The sequence below is a fragment of the Gallus gallus genome, chromosome 2 (assembly GCF_016699485.2).
Source record: "Gallus gallus isolate bGalGal1 chromosome 2, bGalGal1.mat.broiler.GRCg7b, whole genome shotgun sequence".
Lineage (NCBI taxonomy): Eukaryota > Metazoa > Chordata > Aves > Galliformes > Phasianidae > Gallus > Gallus gallus.
In genome coordinates, this window is record NC_052533.1 from 106624344 (window position 1) to 106637590 (window position 13247).

Here is a 13247-nt window from a genome sequence, read left to right on the forward strand (position 1 = left end):
TTTGAATTGTTTCACCACCGATTGTATTTCATGCTGCTTATTTCATTTTTGAGGAAGTTTCACTTTTGCTCCTGAATAGTATCCTGAATAGTAACAAAATAGTTCCTATTCGTGATAGTTTAGACAAAAGAGTCTGTGGTGTAGAGCTGTCTTTTACACTCATCTTTCTGATGGCAGATTTTAAAGATATTTCCCTTTCGCTGTTCGAAGTGGTTGGGTATGTGTGCCCAGCTGTTGCATATCTAGTAACATTGGAAAAGGTGTTCATGGCATGCTGTCACACACTGATTTCCCATCAGTACTGATCAGTTCCGTACTGATTTACCTCATTTTCACACTTGAGGATTTTGGCATGCAGACCTATGTAAGGACCTCTTACCAGGAAAGTACTGAACTACATCTGCATCTGCTAACAGTGGCACATGATCACACTACTGTGTGAATTATTCTTACTCTGGACAAGGCTAACTCAAGTATGGATATCAAGTCATGGCATAGTATCTACCATGCTCCTCTCTGGTCCAATTTCTGTTCCATTGACTTGAGGTGTTGCTTTTTCTGGAAGTCTTCACTATGTACAGATTTGTCTGTATCTATCAAGATGTTCTTGGAACATTTATCAGAAGAAATGATCATACCTGCAAACTGGCCTCACATAGGTAACACGTGAGCGTATTGTGAATATCAAGGACATTGAGGTGGTGTTAGTGTCTGTTGGACTGCCATAGACAAGTACCTTGTCCATCAGTGTACCAGTTGGTTCCTGAGTCAGTACCAAGAAAGAATAAAGAACTTGAAGATGTGATATAACGATGTCTGGGATGATATTAGACCTCTCAGACATGGAAGAAAATCCTGCCTCACTTTTGGCACTTTGGAATCAGCACCAAGAAGGGTACCCATAAATTTTCTGTTGGGAGAAGAGAAGGCTACTTCATTCAGACTCAGAATCTGAATACAGACCAGGACATGTCTGAGACTGTGCTGGGCATCCAGATCTCTTTGTAGAGACAGAAACTCCAGAGACAGCAGCCAAGTGGGTTTGGGAGGAGACAAGCTCAGGAAATAAGGGAATCTACTCAAGGTATGTTATTGCTGCTGCTTTGTTTTGTTTTTCTTAACTTTGGGCTTTGTCTGCATGCTTGGTGGCTGGGTTTGTAATATGTGCCACTAATTTATTCATGAAGTGGATAGTTGCAGTTTCTCATGAAGAAGGAAGCACCCATCCATATGATTTGTTCTTAGAACAGAAGTGGCAGCTCCACACCCCTTTTCGTTTCAGTGGCCCCAAGCAGTAAGAAAGCTGTGGGGAAGTTACTGTTTGGCTCATGTGTTGCTTCTGAATCATAGGACATTAGACCTATAAGCTCCAAGTAATATTTCAGGCTGACTTTTCTAGCATAACCATAATTGGTATTAGAAACCAATCTATAACATGAAGCAACAGAAGATTTAATTTTGGAGCAGGATGATGAAGACCATGACTTAGCCCTGATTTGCCCAAATTCAAAGAACTATTTTATCAGGACTTTTTGTTTGTTTGTTTGTTTTTTTAATGGCACAGGTGTCCATGTGCCTAGGTTGGCACTGAAGGTAGAATCCTGTACTCCCTTGACTCTGGTGTGGATTTGCTTTCCTTTCTCCAGCTCAGGCATACCTCTTACCTTGCTTTGAGAGAAGAAAAAGAGCAAACTCACCAGTCTTGCTCCCTCAATGGTCATTCTGCTGGGACTTCTTTCCTTGACTACAGCCAGATACAGGTTCTCCTGAAGCATTTTCCTGTCCTTAGAAATTAATCCATATGACTCTGTCTATGGTGTCTGTCCTTTGACTCAGTTGAGGAACGACTCACTCATATGTTCTGATACAGGCCTGATATATTTGTCTGCCCTCCTTTCCCATCTCTACCCTTGAAGAAATAAAGATGACAGAGGAGATTATTATGAATATTACCAGATCATGTAGAATTTGAGCACTGGGTGACTTCCTAAAAGTCTTTGAAATTCCACTGTGAATTGAGAGATACTTCTTGTACTGAATTCCTTGGTAATAGAGAATTTGTTGCACTGTCTTAGAGCCTGCGTTAACCATTTTCCTATGTTTCATTTCAGATACTGCAGATTTACCAAGGCCACAGTTGGAGAATTCTGGCTCCCTAGCTGAAGCATTTGATCAGATGTCTGGCAACATAAGTGATGATTCTTGACAAATTTTCCTGTCAACAAATGAAAAACAAGAAAAATGTGTTGCTTTTTGACTACTAGAGAGACATGGGAAGGGACAGTGGAATTTACAAAATGCATTCAGGAAAATGGAATTTCGAAGATGCTAAACTAAACTGATTTTCTGATTGTCAAGACAAGTCTAGGGAAGAGGACAGAACAGAGAAACTATGGCAGGGAGACTGCATAATGGGGAAAAGAAGCTGGAAGAGCAAGAGTTCCAGCAGGAGCTCTTCAGGGAGTACATGCATTGCCCGAAGGCAGGCTGCACGGTATGTCCCTCTAAAGGTCCCTATGCATGGGCAGCATGTACCAGCTGCTCAACACAGTGCTTTGGTAAGATGCAAGACAGTGTTTATGGGACTTTTTTCTGGGTCATCCCCATGGTCCTCAGCCCTTACTTGTGATGGAAAGAAAAGGGCAGGAATCCAAATGATCCCTCTGTTCTTTTTGTGCCACTTTTTAAATATTAACTTCCAGTTGCTGGGACATTTGCTTGTTTGTTTTCCCTAATGGGTTGTTTGCGTAGCATGCTTTTTGCAGCTGTCCTGCATGTTTGCTGTTTTAATAAATGTGGTTTTCAGAATTTCTTACTCTGAGAAATATCTAAAAAGAATTTTAAAGCAACTTTAGAACACTACCATGCTGAAGCATTGTTGACCGTTCTACTTCACGGTAAGACTGGATCCTTCACTTAAAATATGACCTTGAATGTAAACTTTGTTTAAATTTACCACCCATACATACTGGAATCCCCTTCCGAAATCTACATCACAATCTCTCTAAGCCCTCTCTTAGTTCTGCTGTGTTGCTTGTCTCGAGTCTTAGACAGCAAAACCGGTGGCATTGGTCTAGATTTAAGGACTGTACTTATCTGATAATGTTTTTCTTTAGATAGCCTAGGGAACTTCTTAAGATGGATTGGTTGTAAGTATTGTACTACTGACAAATACTGTCAGTGTAGATGGGAGACCCATTTTGTTGTGTACAGTGTGTAGTAGTAAAGCTTTTCTGATGATGTTACGTGATTCTTCCATATACTGGCAGTAGGTCTCTTAAGTGAATACCTTCTTCTGAGCCATATGTAAAGAACAGATTTTGATTTGAGTATTGTATTACATACAAAATAAGACACAGGCAGAAAGTGAATCTGGCCTCGATTTTAAAGTGCATCCTAGAAATAGCTGGCCTTTTGAGAGAAAGGCAGGAGTTGCAATAGCTCACAACTCTTCTCAAAAGCCTCCAACAAAACGCTGACAAGAAGTAATCTAGAAATCCCTTTCTAACAACTGTTGGGTAGGTCCCCAGAAGGCTGCATGCTCAGGGTGTAGGGGCATGTGGCAGAACACAAGCTGGAGCAGGATATCTGCCATAAAGTCATTACACTCTTACTGCTTACATCAGTGCGATGTAAATTGCTGCACCACTTTCTCTGAGGTGTAATATGATAAGATGTTTTTATCTGGAGGAATGTAGTCAAGCCTTGCAGTCCCCCCACTACACTTTGCACCCTTTGCAAGTGTAGTGTGTTTGCAAATATGACCTGAGGGAAAATATTGTTTATTGTTTCAAGATTTTGTATTGACATTGCTATATTGCTTTTAAACTGCTTTATGCAAACTGCTTCCTTACCTACATGTGCTTTATTGTGTCAAGCAACAGCTTTCCTGTGAAGCATTTTTCAGCTGGTAGATATTATTAGCTTAATATTACACCATTTTGGTTTTTTTAAATACATTTTCACTTTAGACAAAAAAAAAAAAAAAAAAAAAAGTCACTGAGTTAGTGCATGTGTCACTGTCGTTCCCATTCACATGCAAGGCAGAAGAGTCATTGAACACATCACACTTTTGTTTGTCCTTCTGTTTTTTTCTGGGGTTGGGAAACCAAACAAAAACTTTACTTTGCAATCTGTTGTGATCTGCAGCAACTATAGCTGTGAATACATTATTTTACCCCTATAGAAGGTAGGGCTGGCTTGCAAATGCAGACATGCGAAGGAATGCGCATTGTCTCTACACCACCCATAGCTTTACCCATGAGCTTTATTTTAATGTTTGTTAAAACACAGAAAAATGTTCAGCTGTTAATGACTGCTGTAATTGTGCATAAAGACCTTGAGTGCTACAGAGACCTAAGAAACAAATAGGGGACAAGAAATCATTTATGTTCCAAAAAAATAAATAGGAGTATCACAAGGTAGGAAGGCAGCATTGGCCAAGAACAGACACTTATTCTACAAGTCATTAGCATAAGTTGAAAAAAATCTCTAGGTCTGAGAACTTCCAGTTATTCTGCCTCTGTTCTTCGTCTACAAATGATCAGTTGTGTACACATGGTGCCAGTACTGTTATGTTTGCTGTTCAAGTCTGGCTGGAAGTACATTAATTTGTTCCATGCTTTGGAAATGGTGCTTTGTATTTTGCAGCAGCTTCCTTGGGAGATTTTTATTATTGTTTTAATTATACATTTGCATGCCTGTAACTACTTTCAGTGTATGTTTACTATAAGAAGTGGTGGCATCCCAAGAATAATAATATGTTTACTCTTCATGATTTGTGATGCTTGCTGTGGTGTTTTGTTTTGTTGTTGTTTTTTTTTAACTGTTCTGTGTGCCCGTGAAACAGGTTGCCACTGAGATTTTAATTCAAGAGAAACATGGGAATTAAAGCCTGTCTTAATATTTTACTAACAAAATGATGAGAGAGAGGACAAAGATGGAATTTTATGGTGGTGTTAAGTGAATCAGTGATAAACCATAAATCTGTTTTGTCTTTGACAATTTAGGATCCATGACCATAATGCGGAGTTGTTATTTATTTCATGCAGTAGACTTCTTCTCAGTTTATTATAGCATGTGTTTTTTACATGGCAGAATGGAAGAATTCCGTAGCTTTATGTTTCTGATCCATACACTGTGAAATTTCAAAGGTTATGTTTCATGATATGAGTTTCAGAATGTAGACTTGACATTTATGTAACAAAAAGAAATCTGGAACAATGTTGCTTAATGCAACCAACTGTTACATATCTCTGTTGTTAATAACTTAATTTTTAACATTCTCAGCGTGTCATGCATTTAAGCTCCAATGAAAGTGATTTTCTGCATTAATGGTTTGTTTGTATGCTGCATTTTTTCATTATAAGTTGAAAAGATGTGGGAAAGAAAAATGAAAAAAAAAAAAAATCCTAAGCAGCATTAAATGAGAGCATAATGCTTGACGTTTTACTTCTGGGACTCTTTGAGGGATGTATTTTTCCCCTCTCTCCAATTGCCTTTTAGTCTAAGTTTCCTTTCACTCGTGCATCAAGGAATGCTTATTTTTGTTTGTTTTTATTGAATAGAGTCTACTACCTTGTTACTTAGTTGAAGAAGTCTTTCCTATGTCAAAAGCAACTACTTATGTGAAAAGATTGTTCTTAAGAACAGATAATGTCATTCATGAATCCTTCAACATGCCGCTACCCTCCAGCGAGGGCATAAACTCCCTAAAAAAAGAGGAGACCTGTTCTTGTGACCTATTTATGAAAAACAGATTGAAATTAGAAAATCAGTGTTAATCGCATGACGTTTTTCTTTTGGCATGTATCTTTCAGAGTTTGGTTTTGTACAACTCTTTTTTTTTATGTTATTTTGAGCTCTTTGGATGGAAATAGATTGACAGGTGACTTAAAGTTTTTGGCAATAAAAATAATTTTATTAAACAAATTAATTATACCAAGCCCTGTATAATGACCGTGGCAGTGTTATTCAACAGATGGTCACAGGTTCTGTTTTATGAATGGGAATATTGGGAATTCTCCATACTCATTATGTGCAAGAGATTCACAGATGTCCTTTGCAAATCTGCTTGTGAAAGGCTGGATGTAAGTACTATATTTTGGTGGTGATTTTAATAGAGATTTTAATGTTTAACTTGTATACCACATGAACCTTCATTTTCTTTCTCTCCTTTTTTATTTATGTGCTGTAGAGATAGGATGACAGTGATGTTTGACAGATTGCTGTAACAGTTCTCAGTTCTAGGAATTTACAACTTGCAGCTTTTTTTAACTGAAGCATTTAGCACACAGTGACTGAATACATTTGAAGTGTAAGCATAGAACTTCATCTCATTAAGGAAAAATATGTATTATATAAGCTATCGTACACACTACTATCTTACTTTCTGTAGTAAAAATGACACCTTATCATTTGGTAGAGAGCCACTGGCTCTTTCTTGCAGATCCAGAGATCATATATCTCTAAATATGGATGAGATGCAGCGGGCTGTGTCAGTAGAAGATGCCAATATCATTTGTGTTAGTTACTGTTTCTGTTTCTACAATGAGTTCTGGAACCATTTTTCTTTGGAATAAGTTATAAAATTTCTCATTGTCTTCAGTGGTAGTTACAAATTTTACTTGTCTACTTTCTGTTTATTCCCTTCACCAGAAGAGCTAAAACTGAAGATTTATCTGATTAAGGTGACAAGAAAAGCACTAAATTAGCTTGGTACACTGAAGGCTCAATATAGCAAAGCATTTGGTGTATATTTCACTCTGAGTAATCCCATTGACTTCCAAGCTAAGCAGAATTAATCTTGGGATACAAGATTCTTGTCTTATCCTACAGTAGTCTTGTATCCTAAAATTAATATCCCTCAGGCGGAGTGTAGAGCTGTTATATATTTGTCCTCAGCAGAGACTGCACGCAGTGTCCTTGGTTTATACTTAACTCCTTCTGGTGTTTGGTTTTACTAGTAACTAGGCTTTAATCTGCATTTTCTCCCTAGACTTAGTTTGCTCCTAGTGTTTTCATGCAAAGACTTGTCTACCCTCAATCTTAGACCCTGCAGCTTTAAATTCAAAGTAGAAGTATAGAAAAAAAATGTTGTGCTTAGCTTGGAATAATTTTTTTCCACAAAACAGGATGACTGAGCAAAATCTCAGCCATATCTTAACCATACATGTCAGATGTGAAATTATTTACCTGATACTTTACTATACTTCCCTCCTACTTCATGCTTTCTTTAGACAAATGGAAAGAGAGGCCCAGAGATGATTGTTAGTGTGTTCTCTGGGCACAACATAATTATTTGGCATTTTGTGTTAAAGCTTAGACTTAGATTTTGGTATTCGCTTAGTTTTAGGGTTTTTATTTTTTCCATTTTACAACATGACTTTTGGCTGTCCATACATATGCATCTTTATTATCAGCTTGAGTCACCCTATGCAGTCCCATCTGGTGATCTGTCCCTTGTCTTGTGAGACTGGAGGAAATGGAGGAAGGACAGCCAGTGAAAGAAAGAATGTTAGAGGGAGAAGGAAATGCTGAAAAACAAATATTTATTAAGGGAAGTGCTTATTTAAGGTTTTGCTTTGTTCTCACCTGTTGAGGCACTTAGCCTCTAGCTCATGAGTGGGCTGTGTAGTACACTACTGGTAGCAGTGTCCACCAGATCCCACTCTGTTTCTTGCCTTTGTGGCGCTGAGGGTTTGGCTGGGACATGCTGGGATGGGCGCTCCTGTTCTGTACAACCATGTGAGCATAGCATGCCCTGTGCTGACCAAAATAAGGTAAGTGAGTAGTCTGCTTGGCAAAGATTGGGTACTGCTGCCCTTGCTCTGGCAGCTAGCGTGTTGCCTGCAGCCTACTGATCACCTGACATGGGTGGTTCACCATGTCCTGTCACCTCTCCTTTGTGTGGCCATTGAGTCTAAAGCATGGATAATTGGATGAGGCTTTACAAGAATCTACCTTTGTCATGGCAGTGATATAAAACACTAAAATGATACTTTCATAAGGTGCTGGAAACAAGGTCATGGGCCCTGGTAAAGGTGGAAATCATCTTGAAAACTGGATGAGAATATGGGACTTCTTTTGGGTTCATATTCATTTGTCCAGGGAGGATATGCTCTTCATTATGTAAATAAGGCTTTGGGGCACAACAATACGATGATTTGGTTGTGGTTATGTCAGTATACTGTTATGACAGTAGTTGGCTGTCTTTTCACTTAATTTTTAGTGGACTATTTGTTATGATCTGAGTGGCATTACTGTTGAATGAGTGTCACCTGTTTTGATACCTGGGTTGGCACGACTGTGCACTGAGGAATAATTTTGGGGATTTTGCGGTGCTTTTTGAAACATTTTTACATTTTGTAATTTTCTATCCATGAGTATGACTGTCTTTGCCCAATACAGATATGAATTTTGTGTCTTTCTGTAGGCTGTTCTTCATTGCTTTCTGTTTGTGTCTTTGGTTCAGTGCAGATCCGACCAGGTTCTTCTCTTTGTTTGATTTCGAGTGTTGTAATTTGTTTTTTATTGGACAGTGCTCATGTGTCTTTAAAGAAGTGTACTATAAAAGGGGTTAATCGATGAAATAGCTTTTATGTGGCTTGGTGTATTTTATGTTGTATAGTGTGTTATTTAGAAGAGTGGAATGATATTGATTTCTTTTTTTCAGGAATTTTTTTTTCTTTTCTCTTTTTGATTTAGCTGTGGGAACATTTTGGAATGATATTGCAGATTAATTGAAATTACAGATTTAATCCTTATAAGTCTTTAATCATTCATGCTCATAAAACTACAGGACTAATTAATATCAAATATGTATCTTATTGATAAAGTAATACTTTAATAAATCTCTCCCAAGATCGTAACACAAATTGCATTTATAAAAAGAGAGTGTACAGTAAGACTGTGCAGGAAAATAGACAGGAGAATAGAAATCCGTAGTAAGCCCAGCCCATCCTGATTAATTTCAGAATTTTAATGCTTGCAAATGTATTAATGTGCAAGCATTCATATTTGTACATTTTAAGATCTTTTGAATCAAGTATCATTTTCCACATAAAACAATCTGTCAGGTATTTGCTATTTCAAACCTTTAAATATTTGGTATTGCATTATCAACCCTGTGCTCGATCCATTTATGAAACACAAAGCACTTCCATTTGTAGAGATTTATTCTTGTATCATTTTTCCCGAGATTTGCCAGAACATCATCATGTTCGTGTTCTGAAGGTTAATGCCCAAAGTCAAGCAGGCAGAAGCCAAGTGCTGCAAGGTTTCCAAGATTAGGACTGATTCCCTTCACAAATATAAATGATTCCTGCCATGTTCAGTGATTTTGTGCAGCACTACTCACGGCTGAGTGAGTGCATCAATACTGTAGTCCTTACATGCTGTACATACTGATGACACTCTGTGTTAACTTGATTGACTGAGCAGTATACTGGAGAGGATGCACCTGCGAGAGATGTGCAGACATATATATTTTTACTCTTGTTTTGAAACATTTATTTTACATTTTTTTTACTTGGAATTCTTAGTTTCACATTCCATGGGTTATCATGTTGTGCTGTTAAGGTAGAGCAAACAATTATGTGCTTCTTTGTTGTCAAAGTTGTAATGGAAAATGATCTGAGGTGCATCTTTCTCTTTATAACCAAAAGCTTGTTTTTATATTTTAAGGGAGAATGACATAAAGGGGACAAATGTGAAATCTGGCAATTCAGTAACTATGTAAATTACGCTTATTTTAAGAGGTTCAGTGTAATGGTAGAGAAATGTCTCATGTAATTCGCTTATGAGCAGTATTTTTTTGTTACATTTTTATGTTTTGTTATCATTTTTATAGGCTTTAAGACAGCAGCAGAAAAGAAGAAATGGAGTCTCAATGATGGTAAACAAGACTGTTCCTCGTGTTGTTTTGACACCATTAAAGGTGTCTGATGAGCAGTCGGATTCACCTTCAGGTAAATAGCTGAAGGACTGTTTGCAAGATCAGTGCTAGTCACAGAGCCTTCCTCTGAGTCAGATGTGTAGCATACAGAATGGGAGACTGCTGAAAATAATATTGTCACTTGGAGGCTTTGTTTAAAGTCTTTATTTCCTTATCAAATCTATGACTCAAGGACGGAGATTTTTCTTTAATTTTGATAAAGAGCTGAAGGCACACAGTAAAATGGCAATTAATAATAGCAGCAGCTTTAAAGGAATGCAAAGTAACATTTTGTTTGGCTCTGGAACTCTAATGGAGGACCACATGCTGGTATTCAAGGCCATGAAAAGGAGAGGGGAGAAGAAAGGCAAGCTTCTCTGTGAATGTGAATTTGTGTCAATTCTGCATTGCAATCCTAGGATCCTTTTGTTAGCTTTTCTTGTTCTGGTGCCGTTCTTAGCACCACAGCATAACCTTGACCTTTAGCTCCGATTAAGTTTCTTCATTTTAAGAGATTTTTATGGCTGTGTTTAACAGAAATTGACAATTGTATTTCCAGGCATCTCTATTCTGTAAGTGTTACTTCACAGAAAAATGATCTTTTTTCGCCTTTAGATTGCTTTACTGCCCCATAGCTTGAGGTTAAAATATTTTTAAAGATATCTCTTGTGTGTTATATGAAAACGTTATTTTTATTAGATCAGTGAACATTTTTATTGACTGTAATGTTCAGTAAACTTTAGTTTTCAGCGCTTAATTGACTTATTGATCTTTTTCTTCCATTTCCTCTGATGATGAGAAATCGTATTGTGACCAGAAAGGTGCATTGCCTCTCAGCAAGTAGATGTCAGTTTTCTTTAATCCCATTTTTGCTGTGTTTACAGTTGTAGCAAGGGGACAGGGAGGAGGGAGAGCTGGTGATACAAATGCATCAGTATCATGCTTTGTTTCGTTTTTTCTAAGGATCTGAATCTAAAAATGGTGAAGCAGATGGTTCTGATAAAGAGATGAAACATGGACAAAAGTCTCCAACTGGAAAACAAACAAGCCAGCACTTAAAGAGGTTAAAAAAATCTGGTTTAGGTGAGTAGGAGTAAAATAAGTATATTTATTTGTTATTGTACTATTGAGATGTTTAGAAACTCTATGCTGTATTTAAAAGTTGCATTGCTGATTTACCATTCTCTTTCTCAAACTCAGAAGTTGACCTTTTCTCAAGAAAGTATCTTTTTTTCTGGCTATTTTGAAAATCCACAGGCGATTGTTTTTCCCCAAGAATGCTTTTCTGTACTTGCTTTTTAAATTTGACAGACCTAAGCAAGTGCAGACAGAGGTCATTTAGCAGCTTGCTTCTGATTGCTGCATTATGATTTTTGGGCGGGTGGCAAGGGGTGGAGTAGCAGATACTCTTTCTTACTGTTAAGTTTGCTTGCAGTCTAATGCATGCTTAATCCCAAAGAGAATAGTGTATTTTCTTACGTATCTGTTCTATTCTAAGTTAACTCTCTCCTTCATTTGCATTGAATGTTTGTCATGTAGAGGTTTGGCACATCATTTTTGATTGATTCTATTTCTTTGGCTGATTTGTTTCTTCAGTTGGATGCCTAATTGTTTTTGAAGCTACATCTCTTGAGGTGGTAGATACAGTTTCTGTTTTTTTGTTTTCCATGTTATTTAGCAAGATTCATGGATGTTGATCTGTAATTAATGAAGAATTTTCTCTGAAGAGATGCTAAGAGTAAATTCCCAATAGCTCCATGTGATGGGGAAAATTTTTCTGCACTGCATGAAACATAATTGGAAATGTTCCCTAAGGAACAGAAAAAGTACTATTCATTAAGACTCTTGTCTCGTATAAAGTAAAGTAGAATAATTACATAACTGTATCTTTACAGAAGACCTTTCGCATTCAGCAGGCTGCTGAATCATTTAGGGAAGAATTTCACAATGTGGCCACATTGGAAATGTTTGCAAACAAGCTTTTCATAGTGGCTGGATAATCTCAAAAATAATTTAATGCCTGTTTTCATGGTTATAGGCTTGCTTTTCTTTACGAATGGCCTCATCTATTTTCTTATATAACAATTCTGCAAAATAACTTGAACATACTTGCTCAATATTATAGGTTACTTGCTAAATATACTGTTACCAGTTTCTGGTAAGCTCTTTCATAAAAACCTTATTGTATCATAGCCTCCCAATAAATTGTATTTTGATTTCATATATAATCTTCTGGCAGAATATTTATTGATCTCAGATGGATATATAGTGTCTATGTTGATCAAATGGTGTTATTCAAAACTGATAATACTCTTTCGGTATTACAGTTTTTGCTGTGGAGAGATATGTTCAATTTCCGATGATTTCCTGTAATTTTTCTCTAGCTGTGAGACTGAGACGTGATTTGATGCATCTATTCCTCCCTATCACTAGATACTTCATCAGAATGGCCTCTGGTACCAAATAGAGAATGAATTCATTAGGGTTTTGGTTTGGTTTGGGTGTTTTTTTTTTTTTTTTTGGTAGCTTTCAGAATAAATTCTGCTGCTCTTTGAGGAACTGTCCTTGGAACATGGGAGATACTGTATAAAGTTTAATGTTTTCTGTGATTTCTGTCCTTCGATTTTGACTCTCATACTTCAATGTAGAAACATATATTTTCCACTCTTTTCATAGGTAATGCTTTATGTTGAAGACTACTCTCTTCTTTTCCAAGGCTGTAGGCTTGTCTTTCTCTCTCATCCTCCAGGTTCTATTTCTGATCTGGCCAGAGGTGCCCCCAAGCTCTGGTAGCAGCTACATAAAGATTCAAAATGTCTTTTTCTGTGGGAAAACAATATGAAAAACATTGGTATATGCTATGTTTTAAACTCCTGCCTCTCAGAGTTATGAGTAGCTATGCAGTAGAGGTGTACAGTCAAATCCCACAGTGTTGCTACTTTCCCTGCTATTCTGAAATGTTTCTCTAAATCTGACTACAAACTTGAAACCTGCAGCAATGGTCCTAAAGTTAGGAGGGTACAGGAGAGAAAATTTGTTGTCTTTCTGAACAGATCTAGTAGCCTGCTATCCTAGGAGTAGTGTGTGTGTTTCTTCCTCATGTTGATAAAGCAGCCATAGTAACCTGTAATGGTAGCTGGTAAAATAATTGGAAAATGTGTAACTCAGGCACACAGAAGTAGGCCTGAGTTTCTGGTACTGTCTTGTTCTCATCTCACTATTAAAATACCTACCAATGTTGGATGTTACTGACTTTGCAAACATATCTTCTGTTTTGGTTTGGACCATGGAAAACCATGTGTATAGCTTTCCG

The 13247-nt window shown here is 37.3% G+C and overlaps 1 protein-coding gene across 6 annotated transcripts in view; it reads left to right on the forward strand.

The window, feature by feature from the left end:
* ASXL3 (additional sex combs like 3, transcriptional regulator) overlaps window positions 1-13247 on the forward strand; it is a 133030-nt gene that overhangs the window by 75863 nt on the left and 43920 nt on the right. For 3 of the 6 annotated variants that reach the window (XM_040695444.2, XM_040695443.2, XM_040695445.2), the window contains 2 exons: window positions 9851-9968; window positions 10898-11017. In XM_040695444.2, the coding sequence (XP_040551378.1) occupies window positions 9851-9968; window positions 10898-11017 (238 nt within the window). Of the gene's footprint in view, window positions 1-177; window positions 1085-2111; window positions 6090-9850; window positions 9969-10897; window positions 11018-13247 lie in introns of those variants that run through there. The other 3 variants (XM_015282614.4, XM_046928344.1, XM_040695446.2) reach the window with 3 other exon arrangements.